Source organism: Bombus bifarius, unplaced genomic scaffold (assembly GCF_011952205.1).
Source record: "Bombus bifarius isolate JDL3187 unplaced genomic scaffold, Bbif_JDL3187 scf7180000009111, whole genome shotgun sequence".
NCBI classification, from domain to species: Eukaryota; Metazoa; Arthropoda; class Insecta; order Hymenoptera; family Apidae; genus Bombus; species Bombus bifarius.
The window spans coordinates 521,052-540,242 of record NW_022884904.1 but is presented as its reverse complement, the minus strand read 5'-3'; the positions used below and the strand labels follow the sequence as shown (position 1 = coordinate 540,242).

General features: G+C 37.4%; 2 protein-coding genes and 1 non-coding gene across 4 annotated transcripts; all 3 read right to left on the bottom strand.

The window, feature by feature from the left end:
• Positions 1 to 52: 52 nt before the first annotated feature.
• LOC117213514 (microsomal triglyceride transfer protein large subunit) lies at positions 53 to 8,143 on the bottom strand. Of its 2 annotated transcripts, XM_033458916.1 has the most exons (5): positions 7,850 to 8,143; positions 7,064 to 7,087; positions 4,845 to 5,038; positions 3,160 to 3,813; positions 53 to 2,703 (listed from the first exon to the last, which is right to left on the bottom strand). In XM_033458916.1, the coding sequence occupies exons 1-5, from the start codon at positions 7,914 to 7,916 to the stop codon at positions 958 to 960; spliced, it is 2,685 nt and encodes an 894-aa protein (XP_033314807.1). In that variant the 5' UTR covers positions 7,917 to 8,143; the 3' UTR covers positions 53 to 957. The 2 variants fall into 2 exon arrangements, with proteins under 2 accessions (XP_033314807.1, XP_033314809.1); XM_033458918.1 differs by lacking the exon at positions 7,064 to 7,087.
• A 1,131-nt stretch (positions 8,144 to 9,274) lies between these two features.
• LOC117213516 lies at positions 9,275 to 11,861 on the bottom strand. Its single transcript, XM_033458920.1, has 3 exons — positions 9,817 to 11,861; positions 9,643 to 9,741; positions 9,275 to 9,557 (listed from the first exon to the last, which is right to left on the bottom strand). The coding sequence occupies exons 1-3, from the start codon at positions 11,591 to 11,593 to the stop codon at positions 9,517 to 9,519; spliced, it is 1,917 nt and encodes a 638-aa protein (XP_033314811.1). The 5' UTR covers positions 11,594 to 11,861; the 3' UTR covers positions 9,275 to 9,516.
• A 1,942-nt stretch (positions 11,862 to 13,803) lies between these two features.
• On the bottom strand, positions 13,804 to 13,995 carry LOC117213534. The gene has a single exon (XR_004488673.1). It is a non-coding gene; the product is annotated as a U2 spliceosomal RNA (small nuclear RNA).
• Between the last annotated feature and the right edge of the window lie 5,196 nt (positions 13,996 to 19,191).

Sequence of the window (19,191 nt, the reverse complement as noted above, 5' to 3'; positions counted from 1 at the left end):
ATGAATTTTTATGAAAATTAAGATAGGTTCTTAAAGATCGAAAGAAAAGACATTTTTTAATCCTTATATTTCAATCAATTTATTCCAACGATTTACTTTGCGTTTCTTTATGCAAGATCAGCTTTTATACCTCTTATCTCATATTCCGACAAATAAATTAAAATTTCTCCATTTAATTTAGAAAATGTATAAACTTTTTCTGATTTCCATTTCTCTTCAATACATTCTATAAATTCCAGATCTGCCTTCTTCCAGCTCTTCCTATATATATCATAAAATATAATATCTTTCAACACACAATATTCTCTGAACTAGCAATATCTGAATAAAAATATTCCTTGTATAAAACATGCATTACATTAAGTTTCATAAATTATAAATTCATCAAAAAATAAGTAACTCGATATACTTTTAGCTCTCTACAATGTATTAGATATTTCTTTGCTTGTTAATATCGATTTTAAAGTAATATTTTGTGTACTACTCATAGATATTTTGAATAAAATTGATGAGAATCGTTATAGCTTCTACGCTTAGCGTATCATTTAAATATGCAAAGCACGTATGTAAAAGGCTATGAAATAATTCAATTATTAAGGGTCATTCAACTATAAAAAATCGAATCAAAATGAGTTGCAAAACAAATAGCGTTGATAAAAGTGGAACGAGTTCGAGCAATTTTCATCGGAATAAAATTTCTTTTTCCCCGTAAATCGTAAATGTACCGAGTACATAAATTATATAAATTATAACAAAATAGAAAAAATGTAATTACAAAATACAAAATTACAACAAAAATATACCTATACAGTTCCTTTTCGTGCAGCACGCGCGATTCCCTTTCCTCGACGCATTGCACGATACACGATTGGAAGAAGAAGAAAGTAACATCTTCGATAAAAACTGTTTTCGTAAATTCTATAAAGTTCTATGTCAAACTCGAACAGTCTTTATCGATTAACTGAACACCATCGAGCACATCTCGTTATTCTTTCTGTTCAACAGATAAGACCTCCCAGGATTATGCAACCTCATCCTCCTGGTTTTTCTCAATTTGTGCCTACTTCCAGCTACCCTTTCAACCTTATATACCTGATACTTCACCACGTTCTCTGGTTGGCTAAGTCTCATGCACAGAGATACCGGCCCGGAAAAGTCTACGTCGGTGGCCAACTCCAATTTCGGTTCCATCGACATGGAGAACTCAGCCATGCTCTGCACAAAGTCGGAACGCACTTTCGTTCCTCCCTGGATCATAATTCCAGCCTTCAGATCCACCAGTGACTGAGCGTTTCTGGACCATAGGCTCAGTTGAATTTGTCCAGCTAAATCGAAGCTAACCGCACCTTGGACGTCGATTTCGGCTACGATTCCCGAGGCCAATGGAATGTATTCGTTGTAGTTATGGAGAGCAGCTAAGGCCTGGAAAGCTGGAGTTCGTTCGGACGCTGATCCAGACCAGACGTGACTCATAAGTTCCCCTTGGCCAGAGAAGAAGACGAATGGCCTGATACCAACACCTAGGAAATCGAGCTCCATTCCTGCAGTAGATGGTTCGACATCCTGAATGTCATTTTCCTGGCTGGAAGTCGAAACGAAGCTTCCTAGGCCTCCCGCGAACAGGCCAAGAGAGAATAGCGCCTCTTCGTGGTCTTCAACTTGAAGAACTACGTCGACTATTCCACGCTTCATTAAACCTGACTGAATCTCTTGAATAGTTATCAATGATCCATTACTATCTATTGACCTTAGAAAGTTTCTCGTGAACGCTGTGCTAAGACCTTTCTGGGAATACACGTTGTAATTAACGATATCCTTTCCACACGTACTCAAAACTTCGCTCAGATCTTTAGCAAATCGAAGATCCTTATCAGAGAGTTGTTCCAATCGTTGACCGAGATACTTCCGAACCTCGTAATCGAGATCTGTGTTTGCTAAATACTCCACCAAGTGTCTGATATCTTCCTTCGATGGATTCGTTTCAAGAATAATATCCAAGGCTATAGTTCTAGAACTACTGTCTCTCTTTGGCCCACCTATTTCGTAAAAGACTCGTTTGGCTACCTTTTTTACTTCAGCAGTCAGCGAATCTCTGGGTAGCGCTGACAGGGCCTTCCAAGCAGCGACATTGAGTGCTTTATTCTCACTCGTTGCAAATTTTAACAAGATCGGGATCGCAGCCTTGGTTCTCAAATTTCTTAGAGCCCTGAGGAACTTCAGCTTGCACTCTTCCCCCGTGCAAGTATCGAGACCGATTTCCAAACTGATTCTTGCTTTCTCGATGCTAGCTGGACACTCTAAATGACGTGCCATCGCTGCTGCGGTTAAAGCTATCGTTTCTGACACTTTGTCGTTCGGATGGGTCTCTTCCGATCGTCTCAGAATATTTTTAGCGATATCTGCATTCGGCGTTGGAGACAGAGACAGAGCCCAAAGATATCTTTCAGTATCGTTTCCTATTTCGTCTTGTCGAAGAATTTTCATGGCTGCTTGATGCCCTGCTATGGTCGAGGCGGCGCCAAAGATATCTAATAGTTGAGGTTTTATTTGACGATATCGTGGACTTTTTAGGAGCTTCTGCAGTTCATCTGGAGAGGCTGATCTGATTAGAGGTAGTAACTTCAGGAACGCCGAAGCAGATTTTCCAGTACCCAATGCGTTGTTCTCCAGGGCGCTGCGGTACTCTTCGACCGTTTGTTCGATCTAAAATCAAATATTACAAAAATACGATTAAATGTTTATTTATAGTCGATTATTTCCCATAATTTTGATATCGCAAATCTGTTTGTACAATTTTTAATCTATTAGATCTATTAATTTACCAGCAGGATAATGAAATGGATGACTTTATGAGAAGATGTTATGCAGTAACGTGTCTTTCATTTCCTGCCTTATTCATTTATCATTGGTTACTCATAAGCAAACAAAGAACAGGAAACACTCGACAAATAAACTTGTTGATTTAAACGAAGATAATTTTAAGTATCCCAGCTTACCGGCACGCTGTTGATTTTGGCGAGAAATCAGTTTCCATAACAACATAAGATGTTTATGGAATGCCGAGGAAGGTTAACAAATTGCATGTATTAAATTAGAATAGATTAATGGGAAAATGTACGTTCTAAAAGAAAACAAGGAAAAAGAATTTTATGAACTAACCGTGGGGCATCCGTAGTCAGGGCACGAGAACGGTTCCAATTGTAGCTCGATACTCGTTTCTCTGTATCCAGGTTGCGCGGCAGCGAGAGCTTGATTCAAGGTATCAGCCTGCACGGTTTTAGCGCTGAGCGTGCCAGGAAGCAGCTCGAGTGTCCTCTCCGACGTGACGATGGCGCCCACTTCCGGTCTGGCGGTAAGTGCCATTCGATGACTCTCCTCATCACGAATCAAGCTAGGCAAAAGCTGCTCCGTGAGTTCGTAGGTTGAATTACGAGTACTCGTAAGCTTCACGCCGAACAATGGATTCGAATGCCGTTTCTTTGGTGGTAGAATATTTTGCTTGCAGGATATTTTTCGTTTTCCCATTGTCCTCGGTCCCAAAGAATGGTACGTTACTTTACAGAGACCGGAAGCATCTCGTTCCTCGACGTCGCTATCGAACACTGTATATTGGAATAAACTAGCTAAGCCACGTTTGAGGTTTGCCGAAGAGACGCTCTCTGCAGTATCCATGAAGATGGAATTTACGTCGCCGTTTCTCCAAAATATTAGCAAAGGTTTCTGTGCAAGGGCGTTTATTCTGGAGGAGTGTTCGACGAATCCTTCTAGTTCTGGAGCACTTCGAGATTTGATCCACAGTTGTGGTTGCAGGAGCTATGAAAAATACAAGAATTTGTTTTTATCCATGACGATTACTGTGAAAATTTGTAGTAGAAATGAAACGATAGTGAAATGTTAATAATCGATCTAATTAAATCAATTGCCCAAATATTTTGTGCAGTAACCTTCGTGAGTCATCAGGAAGCGTATACAGGCTAGTCATGTAGTTATTATTCAATGTTTTCCTGCCAAGTCCTAAATGGTAAGTATATGAAAAAGGTGAAAAAGGAAGAGGTTTTATAAAAGCAAGAGACACGAGGACAGCCCTGATATATGGCGGCCACCTCGATCAAAGCCTTGGCAGTGATCAAGGGAATACTCGGAAGATAATATATAATTGCTTAGGAAAACAAATTAACGTTTCCGCTAAAAGTTTAAACGTAAGGCCGTTAACTTATTTGTCGAGACGACTGTATATATTATACATTCACGGTATCTGGTAAAACGTGCTGTACTTTAATCTTTTAAGAAAAGGTTATCATAGCTTAATATTGCTAATACGAACTCCCCATTTATCGTTCGTTGCTCGATAAAAATTCTATTTGAAACTGAGATTTTCCTTTGCATGCAGTAACTGTCTCGTTAAATTCAATAGAACTCGGCAATTATAGACTGAACACTGTGCTATTGATAAAACACAAATATGTATAAAAAATGATAATATCAGATATTTTACATCTTGAATAAGAACTTTCATGCGTGCTATCAATGGCACGCGAATGGTACGCGAATAAAGAAAGGAATTTAATACAAACATATCTCCAAAGAGGGAACAGCAAAGATAAGAACTGGAATCTGTATACATCGAGTTAGAAATAATCCGTATTTTACCAAAACTTCACGAATTACGTATTAGGTATACGGTAAGGAATTCACCGACTCTCCTGCCATTTCTCTCATTAAAGTGACAGCAATTCATTATTCAAGAGTAGAAGAAATCCACTTAACAGAAATTCATTTAATCGAACACTAGCCAAAATTTCGTTTCAATAAATGAAGTTGTATAAAACAGTAACGATTCCCACCTCGATATTCAGCAAAAAGCTACTCGGATCATCCGGTTTCTGCCAAACGGCGGTTACATCCAATTCGCCGGTTAATCGAAAGCCAACGTCCCCGCTGGATTTCGACGGAGCTGCCTCGCTAAACAGCAATGTTGTCGTCAGTTTATATTTCAATCCGCTTGCCAGGTCCCAGCCTCTAGTAGCACCAGCCATGGCTACAAAAATCACGCACACTTTCCAATACATGATCGATAAAGTAACAGAAACAACGTGGATCTATCGTTCCGCCCTGTCCTACGAGAAAACCCGGCGAAGAATCGATCGAGGATCGACGCGACAATTTCGATATGTGATCTGGCAAAGTTACCCGTCGACTGACAAACATTGTTACTCCATGGACTCTGTAATGGCTCGTCTATAAGCCAATGAGAATGGGACACACTGAATAGCGGTTGTCTGTGTGTAAGTGATCGTCGGCTGACGTTTGCGTGTGGTTAGATACGTGAGTGTAGAATGTTTGGCGCGATTACGAAGTTATGAAACGTATATTTTTCTTTTTTCCTTTTTGTTTACTAATATCGTGGAGTGATAGAGCTGCAAAGAACAAAAGGAAGAATCAGTGATTATTTTAATTCGAGTTTGTACTCGTTAGTAAGTGTATGAGCTGTTTTTATATGAAACTTTAGAATAGTATAACTTGTAGATAGCTACCTTTTTTCACTTAGTACGTAAATGTAATTATGCCGATCGATGCGATAATTGCATTTGAAAATTAACTTACCAATCTGCTTCCAAATCGTCAATTCGTAATTAGTCATTCTACCGTGTTTTAATACACTACTTTCCATGTCGTTAATTTGGTGTAAGAAAATAATATTTTCATAAACAGATAAGATCTATAATTCTAATTACATGTTTGTGGAAACACTTAATATGTATCAGCGTTGGCACTTAAGGATCTATAAGTGCAGCGTATGGTTACACGAAGATAAATATGTTCACACGAGTGTGCATACAAGGTGGCTCAAAAATATGACGAAAATAGGGAAAAAAAGGTAAAATCAGAAATCTAAGAATTTACAATACAACTAGCATCAGCACAATTAAACGATACATATCAGTTTTCGCATTCATAAATCCAATTTAAAAACAACAAAGTCATACGACTTTCTTTAAAATATTATCGTTATGATATTTCTCGAAATAGATATAACACTGGTATAAACGTACAATAAACAAATTTAATACTCAACCTAATCCCTTGAAATTCACTTCGGTAATAATTAAATTAATCAATTTGCTTGTCACACGCTGACATACCTCCACAAATATTGCCTTTATAGTCTCTTATTGCAAATGCAGAAATAAACGTTTTTCTCGAGAGATAGTTCTTCGCGTGATTTTATAAACATTTATGTAATAAAGTTAGGAAATAAAGTAATGAAATAAAAGGAGATATTTCATTATGATATATTTTCTCAAAATTAAATAAACTTTTAATGGATTCATATTTTACATAACACAAATCCCTATTTTTGAGTCGCCCAGTATACAAACGTACGCATATCTACGCACACAAAATCGTCACAGTCTGGATCGCTCTTCTAAAAGCGGCGAAGCCCTCAGTGTGCTCTATACGAGATGCATGCATATATAGGCACAGGCTTTACTTGTGTACACGAATGTATAATCGCATATCACCAATATACTCCAACGATAAACACCGTTAATTCACCAAGTCCCTGCTACACGACAAGGAAACGGAAATAGTTACTCCGTTCTCGTAATTAATGAAAGGATGAATTGCGGCTATTTTTTGGATCGAGCTATTTTTTGTAATCGAAAATGAAAAGGAAGTTAAACAAAAATAGCCATAACCAAAGTATATTAATAACAATTAAAAATGAACAAAATTGAATTTCGAATTTGGTGCTTGATTTCGTTTGAATCTTCTGTTTCGAGTAAAATTACCAATGCTAAAAGGAGTAAAATCCAATCGTGAATTCCTAACCACTGTTAGGTTATCTCAGATCAGTTATCCCGCCAAACAGGCTCCAATTTATTTTTAGTTTATAGATCCGCATATGTACAACGTTTTCAATTATTTTATATTTTACTAACGAATTTTCTGAATTGCTGAAAGTAAATTATGCAGAGAAAAATCACATTTATTATTTATCTTCCTTTAGTTTTTTTATATTAAAGTATGTCAAATATAAAACAAAGAGATGTTAATTTACCTGGGGCCATTTGACAGTAGGAACCTGAAATATAAAAAAACTTCTATCAGAGACGATCTTCGTAGCACTTTAAAGTAATTAAAGAATTATTTTTTGTTCTTAAGTCCTAAAGTTATGTTGTCGATTACTATAATTGTCCTATGCCCCGAGTTAGAAAATAATTTTGTAGCCTTGATTAACCAAACCGGTACAAAGTGAAATACCAAAAAAGTACTGAATGTATAGATACATTGAACAAAGAAACAAACACTGCGTAGATACTTTCATAAGATTCGTCGGATTTCATTTAAACACAAGACGAAACTTTATTCTTTGTTCGATGCAACGGTTAAACATTATAGCAGTTAACACGTATTAAACGTTTTTGCACTTCTAATTTACTTAATTTAACTGTTTTTAATCTAGCTACTTATCGATAGAACCAATCGAGGAAAAGTGGTTAAATAAAAATCTATATCATAAACATATATAATACGATGCGGTTCACAAGTTATCGAATTTTTTCTAACTTACACAAGGATAGTTATAACATCAAAGATTTAAAGAAAATTGGACGTTCTTATTGTGCTTATAAATACAGTTGTTTAAACAGTCACTTGAATAATTTTAATCAACGTCAAGCACTTCTATGAATAGTTGCCTGGATAGATGGTCGAAACATTGAAAAATGACAAATAATATAGCAAAGGGATTTAAAAATTAACGAGGATGGATGACGTCGCGCGGGAAAGTACGTAAGATCGAAACGTGAAAGCAGGTGGGCCAACTTGTAAGTTGGTAACTCACCGAAAAGCGTCAGAAGATAAACGAGGGAGACTGTAAGCGTCGTGACCGGCGTTTCCGAGCAGGCCATCCTTCGTTTCTCACAGACGACCTTCCTCGTGCCTACTGCCCCGAGCTCGTGTTCTATGCTGCTCCGTACGACTCTTCTCCTTCTACCAGTAAATACGAGCAGATACAAGTAAAAGTAATTAGACAAGGCAGGCTTGCGTTATCGAACCCCACGACCATCTCTAACATTCCCCACCGCACCACGCGGAGCTATTCCCCTTCCATTGCTCGCGATATCACGAGGATAATGTATCAATCCCCTCCATTGGACCTGCTTTTGCGGTGGAAGAAGAATAAATGGAACGTGGGGATATTTGGTGATCTGATTTCAGGCGCGGTGCATTCGAAAACGAGACGTCTTGTTCTTAGGTCTTGTCTTATTTGTATGTAGGAATTGACTATTATGCGTTCCATGAAGTAAGAGGAATTAAGATAACTTTAAAGAGTAATTATTGCTAGGCAGTGCATAACAACGATAATTTATATGAAACGTAGTACACATCATGTATCGTCTACTTGGATAAATTCTTTGTAATAAATGGTATTTCACAGTGAATTTTACAACTAGAAAATGTAGAAAATGATCTTTGAAAGAAATATTACTCTATCTGAAAATATAATTTCATGAAATGGCAAAGGAAACAACCGCGATAATAAATTAAAATAAAAAGTACTGGTTTGCTTTGGTCTATACAAAATATTTTATTCATTTAATTAAGTACATATATCCATATTAGGAAGAAAGGACAGTATTAATAAAATATAGAACTAAATAAATGAAGTAAGATATTTGAAAAAACAATGTACAAGATGAGATTATATATTCAGTTTCAGGTAGAACAACTTTTAAATTATGTTTAAATTCAGAAGCGAAAATCGATTTTGATTATTATAATAATTCAATAATAACATATAAATTCATGTGTTTACATGACAAGATAAGCTTTATTCTTTGTTTTATTCTCCTGAAGCTGTTACACTCTCACAATAAAATTCGCCAAATCGACATGAATAGAAAAAAATAACATATTCTGTTACATGTTGATAATTACTTATCGACAAAATGACCTTGGTGGATGAAAGGTTTTGTTTAACAACTAAAAACTGTGCTAGTGATACATTCTTAAACCTAATGTGACATTAACTCCTCCAACCCAACCGTACGTAAAGAAATCTTATACGGCGTGATGATTAACAGGATAGATGTCTTTCCATAGATGACAAAGTCAACGACTTGTGTGCTATCCCTTGTAATCTGTGATCATAAATCATATGCATGATTCTGACAAAAAATAAACTTTATTAATATAAATATTATTATACAACACGCACAAATTTTCTAACTTCCCCTGGTTGTCCCTTTATAAACAAATATGTTGCTCAATGAAATCCTATTTAATCTAATAAGAATATATAGTACATTGACATTACATATTAATATAATATAAAGTACATATTAAAGTTAAAAACGAAGACGTCAAATGCTTAAAAATGTAGTTTCAATGAAAACAATCCATATAAACACTTGAGGATTTTCGTAGATAAAAAGTGTAACAAGTGAAAGTTTCATTAAACCGACTAAAAATTATAAAAACTTTATATTTGTACATCAGTCATACAAACTATGATATTTTGTTTCCAGATCCCCTAATACGTTCTGGAGCTGAAATTAAATTGTGTACATATACATATAAATGAAATATCTAAGTATAATCTCTGATTAAGAAAAATTAAAATAAAATAATTACTTTTCTTTTGCATTTCCAAAGAAATAGAATCTTCTATTGGAATGTATTTGTTGAAATGTATTTTACACCTCTGAACGCTTTCTGCACTATGTTCTTTTCCTGCAATGAAACATACTTATTCAAATATTGCATTTAGAACAAATAAAATACTAGTTTACTGGGAATTATCAGTACCAGAAAATTTGACGTTTTTAATAGATCTTTCCTTGTCGTTATTAGTTTCATCTATATTCATTTTTTCACTATTATCAACGTTAATTTTAAAAGAACTTGTTCTTCTTTTCTTCTCTACAGGTGATTCATTTTCTTTATGTCCCAATTCTTCTATATCCATAGACATTTCGCTAAAAGATCTCTTAGCTATAGGTGTATCCATTGAAATAATAGTTCTATTTCTTAAAATTCTTATATTTTCATCACTATGGCTGATTTCTTTTTTGTCATTTATAGGAATATCTTTCTGTTTTAGTGTATTTACAGTTTCAACATCTTTATTTTCATTAATTGGTGTGAAAATATTTCTATTGAATGGTGGAGTTTGATTTGGTATCGCATTTTTATCTACAAAATTTTGTTCCCTCGTGCTTCTTTCTTGTAGTGTACCCAGACTTTTATTCAATTCTTGGAATGCTATTGCCATTTGTGTTCGTGGAGACGTTATTTTATTATTTTCTGAATTTTCTTTGATATCATCTTTATGTACATCAGATCTAACGTCATCAAAAAAAAGTTTTCTTTCTGCTCTAAAAGCTGTTTCTTCATTAGAGCTATCAAGATCAAAATTATCTATTTTTGACAATGCTGCAGCTAAATTTAATTTTACCTCTGTTTCTTCGTCAATTGGTACTTCATTTAAAACTATATGATCAGCAAAGTTAACTTTATTTGTTAATTTCGTGAGACATTCCTTTTTGGCTGAATTCTTTGGCTGTTTTAATATGCTCTTTCCTGGTGTTTGATTAGAATTAATATAAGATACTGAATCATCTAACTGAACTTCTGGTGTTTTACATATTTCACTCAGATTTATTATTTTTGAGCAAGGCTTTTGTTTCGACAATGTTTCAGATAATTGTACTTGTTGCAGTAAACTTAATCTTTTAGCGCACATTACAGGTGAAAGTTTTTTTTCATTAAAACTACTAAATATAGCCCTTATTTTGTGTTTTATCCCAAAACTTATATTCTTTTCATATTTATCACCCAACGTTTGATATAAATTAGATTCAAGTTTACTTTTACCACCACTGTTTCTAATTTTTGGTGTCATCTTCCGTTTTCTTTTTATTAAGATAGCTTTAATAGAATTTAATGTGTTTTTAGTAACTGATCTGTTAACAAACACGTCTTCTTTCCTGTCCTGTGAACAAAGATCCCCCAATTTTTCAAATTGTAAATCACAGTTTTTTATATCCATGTACATCATATCCCAAAATCCTTGCAAATCTTTACATGTAACTAACATTTCTCCTTTCCCTGTTTCGCAATTAATAACCAATTGACGAAATCTATCAAACTTTTTATTTATTAACAAATATGTCTGTTCAATAACTCGATTTATTTCCAGTCGATCAATTTCTGTAATTTTAGCTTCTATCACAATTTTCATCCACTTTTCACATAATTTGGTTAATCTATCCGTCTCTTTATTCAAAAGAAAATGAAAATATTGTGCGGTACGTTCTTCTTCTTCAACTGAAACATTTAAATTTTTCATGATAGTGTCTTTGGTAGGAATATCATCATCGCTTAGTGAACGACGAAGACTAAAACCCCGTTTTAGCTGCTGTTCTTTTCTAGCATTGGATTTTCCGCGACTGGAAACTACATAAGGAGAATATATAATCGGTATAGATGGAAAATTTGACTGTTCTGACGTAGATACATTATTATTTGAAGACAAACTTGCTTCTTTAGCAATAGCATGAAGTATTTCGCTCATACTAGCCATTATTTTACTTTCATTACTATTATTTTTAAAAAATTGAGATATTTATAGATGAAGTACGTTTGACTAAGAAGTACATATAAATATTAAAATACATTCATGTAATTTCTACATCCGCTGCTTGTACGGGACATAACACAATTAACACAGTCGAACGAAACCAGTAAACTATAATAATATGGAACTATCATAGATTCACGTACAGTTTGTAACTAAAGCATTGCCCGAAGCACTGAGGCACGGTCGTATAAACATAACAGTAATACACAACCACAATAGCCCTGGAACATTGGAAACTGCAATGGAGGGGCTAAGATGCTCAATAGTTTGATATTCTGTGGTGTGTTTTACAAATTGGCTGTTAGATGGCGCTGAGATAAATTTGTTAAACTTGCGCATTGAACATCATTTTCACTATCCTTACCACCGAAGATAAAGGGTATAAACTAAACTACTTGAAATAAATGATAATAAATTTACATAATAGAGTAGAGTTCAGTTACAGATACGTTGTCATACGTGTGTCATAGATTACAAACATATGGCGTACTACATCACGAAGTCTAACTAGTCGATTGGAGCGCCTTGGGAAATATCAAACTTCTTCTACACCGTTGGAAGAGTCAACTACTTCTTCTACATCGCTAGAAGATTCACCAACTAAGTCCAAATCTAACGCCACTTCCTCTACTAAGTATCCTCTAGTGCTACGTCCACTAACATACGAAGTTCAAGTCTAAGAGCCTTGCTCTAGCGTGCATATCTATCTTACCTTCGGGCGACGAGTTGTCATCAAGGAATTATATCTACTCAACAGTGTAACTCAAGTGTTGGAAATAAAACCTTATAATTCTGTGAATCACAGTGTTATACTAACTCAACCACCCCTATTATCTTAACGGAAATCAGGGGATCGATCAACTCGTGGTGTCGATTGCTATAATCGTAACGGGAATTTACGACTCCCGTTGACGTCCCTCCTCGCGAGTTCGTCTCCCCGCGATTGGTCGAAAATACACTTTGTTTTTTTAATTCTTTAGTTCCTTAGTTTTTCAGCTCTTAATTCCTTTAGCTCTTAGTTTTGCTCTCAGCTTTTAGGTTCTTTAGCTTTTAGTTCTTTGTTTTATTAGTTTCCAATTCTTGTTAGTCTTGTTAATCGACGTGTTTGTATTTGTCAATTTGTAAACTATCGAAAATCTATCGAAATTAAAATCTTGTAATTAATAAGAGCGAAAACGTATTGCGAACGATTGTAACTCCGAGCATTCGAAATTTCAACGACTATTCTGCCAATATTCAATTAGAATACGAATAAACATTTTCTCTTGTGAAGAATATTTGTCTAATAATATAGCAGGATTAAGCGAACATTTATTTTCACCAACTTTAATCCTCTCCCGTGCCAGTACTCCTGCGCATAGCAGGTTAGCCGAAACGTGGAGTTTAATTTCAAATCGCATTAAATAACAGACAATACTACAATTTAATCTAAATTCAAAAATTAACGGCAACGCAACCAAAACGAGTCAGACAAAACGTAACAGTATACCACTACGGACAAGTATACAGTATCTTATTCTTACTCAATGATAATCAAGATGTTTAAGAATCGTTGGTGACTAAAGTCAACGACAGAACGATCGGTATTTCAGAACATGTGAAACGGTTGGTAAATGACAAACCCTGCTATCTCTAGTTAGCGCCACTCTAGAGAATGTCGAGCCATCACGGTTATGATTGAGCTACAGTAAGCAAAGAAACGTGTTCGATAGATAACTATTTAATCCACCAAGTTGTGTAAGCCTCCACCAGGATGCACTAACAAGGTCTTAAAAATTGCCAATCTAATCTTCAATATAACTTTAACGAAAGTTACACTAACTAGATCTTGAAAGTCTTCTTATTACTTGTAGCTATACCACTACACGTAAGTACTGTTGAATATGGGATGTCTTGTTTTAGCTGTGACTTTTTATTTATGATTACAATTGTCGTACATATACCACATCCCTTTATCGCATATAATTATTTGAAACGTATCATCAAAAGACTAAGGATCGCGGTATAACTGCTCATACTCGAGGCATTCTATTCTTACAAATAAATTAGCGGCGTTTTGCAAAGGTAAGCGCTTTTATTGGAACGAAGAACTTGTATTTTTGAAAAATACTTAATCGCGATAAGTTAGCTATAAATATTTAATTTTAGAATTTTATTGTTGAGCCGTTCCCAACTGTACTGCAATGTCGGGCCGACTCGTGACAGAGGAAGAGCAAGCCCTTCATCTCCGTCTAGTTTCAAAAATCAGGTTAATATTCTGACTCCCCAATGGGGAGTGTATCAGATATTAAGCTGATAAGAACAGATACTACACTTTGATCTTAGCCATAAGGCCGAGAAGCGATAAATAAATTAATTTCAGCAGCTTTTATAAATCAGACAGTGAGTAATTTCGCTTGCGAGAAGGATACTAGCAAGTATACTACCTCTAGCGGTTTGTGCGGAAACTATCTTTACCCCTCTACAAATGATAGAACGTGGTTACAGTTTGGCAGGGGCTAAGGTAGATTGTCACTGACAACTTTAGATACCTGAGCATTCGTACATATGTCGTGGGTATCAAAATCGTATTACTTTTTTCGCCCAATTCAACTAATTCGGTACCTCCCTCCCCACACACACACTTTTACGTTATATGAATGTTTCTATATACACTATATAAAGTGTTTCTGTATACACTATACGTTCAATGTACACAGAATATCGTACCTGTATTACCTATGATATAAATAAATCATCAAAATTCGCATGAAATATTTTTAGCTATTTTTGTAAATACATACAGAGGAATACATTTTTAAATTAAACTTTAATAATTGTTTCATTTATTTTTGCAGTAACTGTTACACCGAGCTGCGTTTCACGCTGATAGACGGTTATCGACTAGATCGAAATTTTCGAAAATATATATATACATAAATGGTTAATAAAATTAACGATTGGTCGTATAAGACAAGGGGCTGTGCATTACGGGATTAAATCAAACGAGATACCGAATAAGCGGAAGAATAGGATTCTGTTAAGACAACACGTGCGGAAAAACGAGCTGTAAAGAAAGCGAAGCAAGTTGAACGTAAAAGGAATACGCGAAACACGTGCAGCAACAAAAGCTGTGGCCGCATAAACTCTCGCAGAAATGGGAACCGGTCGGTTTGCAGGCCGCAACGAACGATCCGGCCGGCAGCAGTCGCGCTAAATAATCATAACTCAGAGAGACATTTGTAACGCCAGCTTCTCGCCCGTATTTATCGCTGTTGTTGGACGGTTTGTTGCAGCAATAACGGTAATGGGCCAGCTCGACCGGCCGCCCAACCCCTCGAAACCGCCCCGACGACCCTCGAATCCGCCGCCAACGCCGGCTACCCCTCGCCGAGAGCGATTTATCCTCGGGTAATTAGCGCAGGTAATAATTAATGCCGCCGCGCATTGTGCTAATTATCACCGGAGAACCTTTTAAGAAATGAAAGAACATTCGAAATAAAACAAAGAGGCTGCGACAGGGGATGGGCAAGAGGCTGCAGGTGGAGGGTACAAGGTAGTCGGAAGAAGGTTGGGGACGAGGCCGAAGGGAGGAGAGTTAGAGAGATAAATAGGATAGTAGAAAGATATTTACAATCCCGGGAACGAGTCTTTGTGATAATAAGTGGTAATGAGAAGGAGGAAACTGTTGGAATGCAACGATCCTCGGGTTGCAGGTGGTTGTAATAGAGATTTTAGACGCAAGCAGCAAGTTTATTTTCCAGTCGCTGCTCGGTTTTGGATTTACGCAGATCGAGCGGTGCAGTATCGACTTTTATTTAAATAAATTTTGCCAATCGCGTCAAGTAACTTTTATAAGACGGTTGTTATTCAAACATGGAAAACGGAGTAAAAATAAATCCTACGTTTTGCTACGTATATTTCACATGTCGCGTGTATGCTTCAGCTTTTCAGCAACATTTCTAGCCCACATATTCGTAGAAAAAACGAGTTATCTTACTCTTAAGATCACCTCGTCTCTCAGTTTGCTCTAAACCTTCTACTGCCACCTAGAAACATGTAGACACGCGAGTGCATGTACGTATTCAAACTGGAATCAAAGACCGAAGAAGTCTCGCTCATCCCAATCCTCGACACAGCGAAGGTATCACCCTTAAAGTATCAGGTGGACTCACCCTGGCTCACATCTGCTGGACAGCGACTCCAATCTACACCCTGCAGGTCGAACAAATCAAAAGAAAACACATCTTGATAGCGATAAAGCGGGGCGAAAGAGAGTCGGAAGGTGGACGGGGGTAGAGAACGCAGAAACGTAACGAGTGGTCGGGAGAGGTCGGGTCTACGGGATGTTTGCGCGCCTATATGTATATTCCAGGGCCGAGTAAGGGACCACTGACGTACGTATACGGCCAGGTAGCGTATGAAACGCCAAGTGTGTAAGTACGTGTGGCTCCATACAAACGACAGGCAACAGAGCCAAGCAGCTATCCATCAGGGTGCTTTTGTCGCCCTAATGAGAGCTTGAATTATTCAGCTTAGAGGACGCCCCTCTCTCCGAGGACCCCTTCTCACCTTCTCCACCTACTCCTCTTCCTTCTCTTTGCTTCTTCTCGGGGACTCTGCTTGCACACGCTGGAAAACTGGAGGAATTGAGAATTCCTCCGTTCGTTTCGATGCGTAGATTAACGTGTGTCCTTAAGGCCGATTTCCTGCAATTTCGTACGCAGTCGAGAGTTAGAACGATCTTTGTAGGTTTAGCGAACAGACAGGCGGAATCGACCTGTTTCTTTTCTCTTCTATCGGTTTCTGGGAGCATCTTCTTCGTTGAACACACGGTCACACGGCGATATACGAAACGATCGTGTTTTTAATCTTTCGTTGAAAAACAGCAAAAGGATTTAATTTACAGAAGTAACACGTAATAAACCGACATAAAATGTATTAAATTCTGTCGCTTTTTATCGAAGGATAAATTTATTAAATTTGCAGGTAAAACCAACAAAAATTCCTCGTTACACATTGAAAATTAATTTCGAACGAAACGGTTGCAATTGGAAGCTTGACGCAAACCACTTTTTACGCCAGTCGCTGGAAACAGTCAGTATGATTTATCCGACAAAATAGGACGAAATTACGGTTAGTCGAGCTGCTATTATGCGCGGCTTGCTTGAATCGGCCGACCCAAGAAGCTTCAGTCAAGAGCGTATCAACGTGAAAGCGACTTTTTCAATTCTCCTTTCTCTCTCTCTCTCCCTTTTTCTAGTTCCTTTACGCGATCACAGGTGTATTCAAGCCGCAGTCAGTTTCGTAGTTTGATCCCGGCCTTCGAAATCGTTTCTTAAACCTAGAACCGGCACACGCAAAAATCCCATGAAAGATTCATGATCCATCAACGTGGAGCGTTTCTGTGCGAAGGTCGAATTCCTATTAAATCTAACGAAGAGATTTTTCGCCGGACCGCTCTTCTGGCCGGGCCAGTTCTGTCAACTAATTTCCCCGGCGATTTTAAAATCATGGCCAGAGAACGGCGATTCATTCGTGCATCGCCCCGTCCTTTTCAAAACTGGAACGTGCACCATAAATGCTTGAACGCCCCAAGACGTCGTTTTACCTCGTGAAACGTATAAATACCGAGTCTTTGCCTTAGCGCGACCTCTTTCATATATATGTTTTCTACCGGGTATTGCACACGTTCCTGGCGGCCTATGCAAAGCTCATTTCCTCGGAGATAATTGCACTGTGATATCGCGAAACTCATCCTTTTTGTGCCAGCGAGAGAAAGAGAGGCGAAAGGGGGTTTCGAGCTGGCACACTCGGGGCGAGGAACCTCGGTTTTATTAAAGTTCCTTGCACGTTGGTTGCCTTACTTTTATGCTGCCGTTTCACGAGGCGAAAACTTGCCCTGTAAGTCGATAAACTTCCCGGTAACTAACCGACATTTCAGATTTCCACGTGCTATGCCCCGCGTCGACGACGGGGCCACGTTTACGAGTCTTTCGTATGGAGTTTCTAACTCGTAAGGGAAGGATTTCTATATGGTCGTGGATTAATATTAGCCTCGAAGCTTTGTTTCTTTCGTGGAAAGCGGAAACGTGTATCTTATGTCGCAATTTATTGAAAAGAAATCTCTTCGACAAATTCGTTGCTCCTCGAGGCGCTCGCTGTTTGTCGCGCTGATTAACGATTACTCGCAGAATCGCGAGTTTGCTTCTGAAAACGGTTTGTCTTTGTTTAACGAACAAACTTCGTAGTTTGTTTGTTTAACTTTTACCGCGTTAATTACTCGCGTTTTTAATCAGTGTAACTCGATTGAAACTGTTTGGTATTTTTTTTTCTCAGATTAACGTTTCGCAATAAAATTTAGTACTAGACGAATTATCGAAATTCTTCGATATATTTACGAGTGTTTTGGTACAGTCGAGAGAACATTTAATCTATTATACGATCGTACAAAACGCTTTCTACGTTATATAAAATTAAATTCTACCCTTTTATTTATTTTGCTAATTATCAATAACATTCTTTTTCATATATACATATATATATATATATTATCTAGGGAAAAGAACGCTGAAATATTTTAATCGAAAGAACCGACTACTTTGTAAGTTTTTAACTTTCGAGCAAATGAATTAGCATGTCCAGGAACATATGCGCATCTCGGTTTCCAGGGGGTTTACGCTTAAATAATCGCTTGGGGTTACAGAGACTAAATATTTGAAAATATATATTATGCATTGCGCGCTCAAATAAAATTCTTGCCTTGAGCTATTCGTTAATCGACGAAACAAATTATCACGTCTCCTTAATGCGATAAAAATTTTCGTAAAATCGCAATTTTATAATAAATAATAAATATAAATAAAAATTCCACGAACTTCCGGTTAATTTCTGACCGACGAACTACATTTCCACTTCTTAATGAATTTTCATACTATTTAAAAAATAACTTCTCATGGTCGATAGTATAAGTAGATTTGGATACCTTGGTCGTTCGCTCGAGCTCGCCAACAAACCGCTGGAAACAATCTCTGGTCGTATCGGGGCTCGCTAGCCGGCGCAATCCTCACCCTCGGAATCCTACGATCACGGTGTAAGAAAGTCGTCAAACCGGAGACACCAGAAAATTTATCAAATTTCTGTCTCAGGCGTAACGATCCGGGGGCTCGAGGAGGGAGGCATAGCGAGAACAGACGTCGAAGCTAAGGGTTGGCGGTGGGGGTGGGTGCGCGAAAGGCGGACGGGCCGCTACATCCGCAAAGCTATTATAACCGCTCGAGCGAATCTCTATTAAAACGTGTTTACACTGGCTTAGGGGTTGACTCAGGCCGCCCCTCCTGGTCCTTGGTTTCAACCAACTCCGCTTCTTCGTGCCACCCCTGCCGAGACTCGCCTATGTACGCGCGTTCCTAACGCGAGCGTCGATGTGTGCGTGGCCAGGCCACGCGCCTATACCACAGCACGGTAATGCCTATCTAATTGTCGCGTGTATGAATAGTGAATCCCGGAGCACTCGAGGCTATGAGCTGGATCCAAGCTAACATAAGGGGAGAGCCATATGA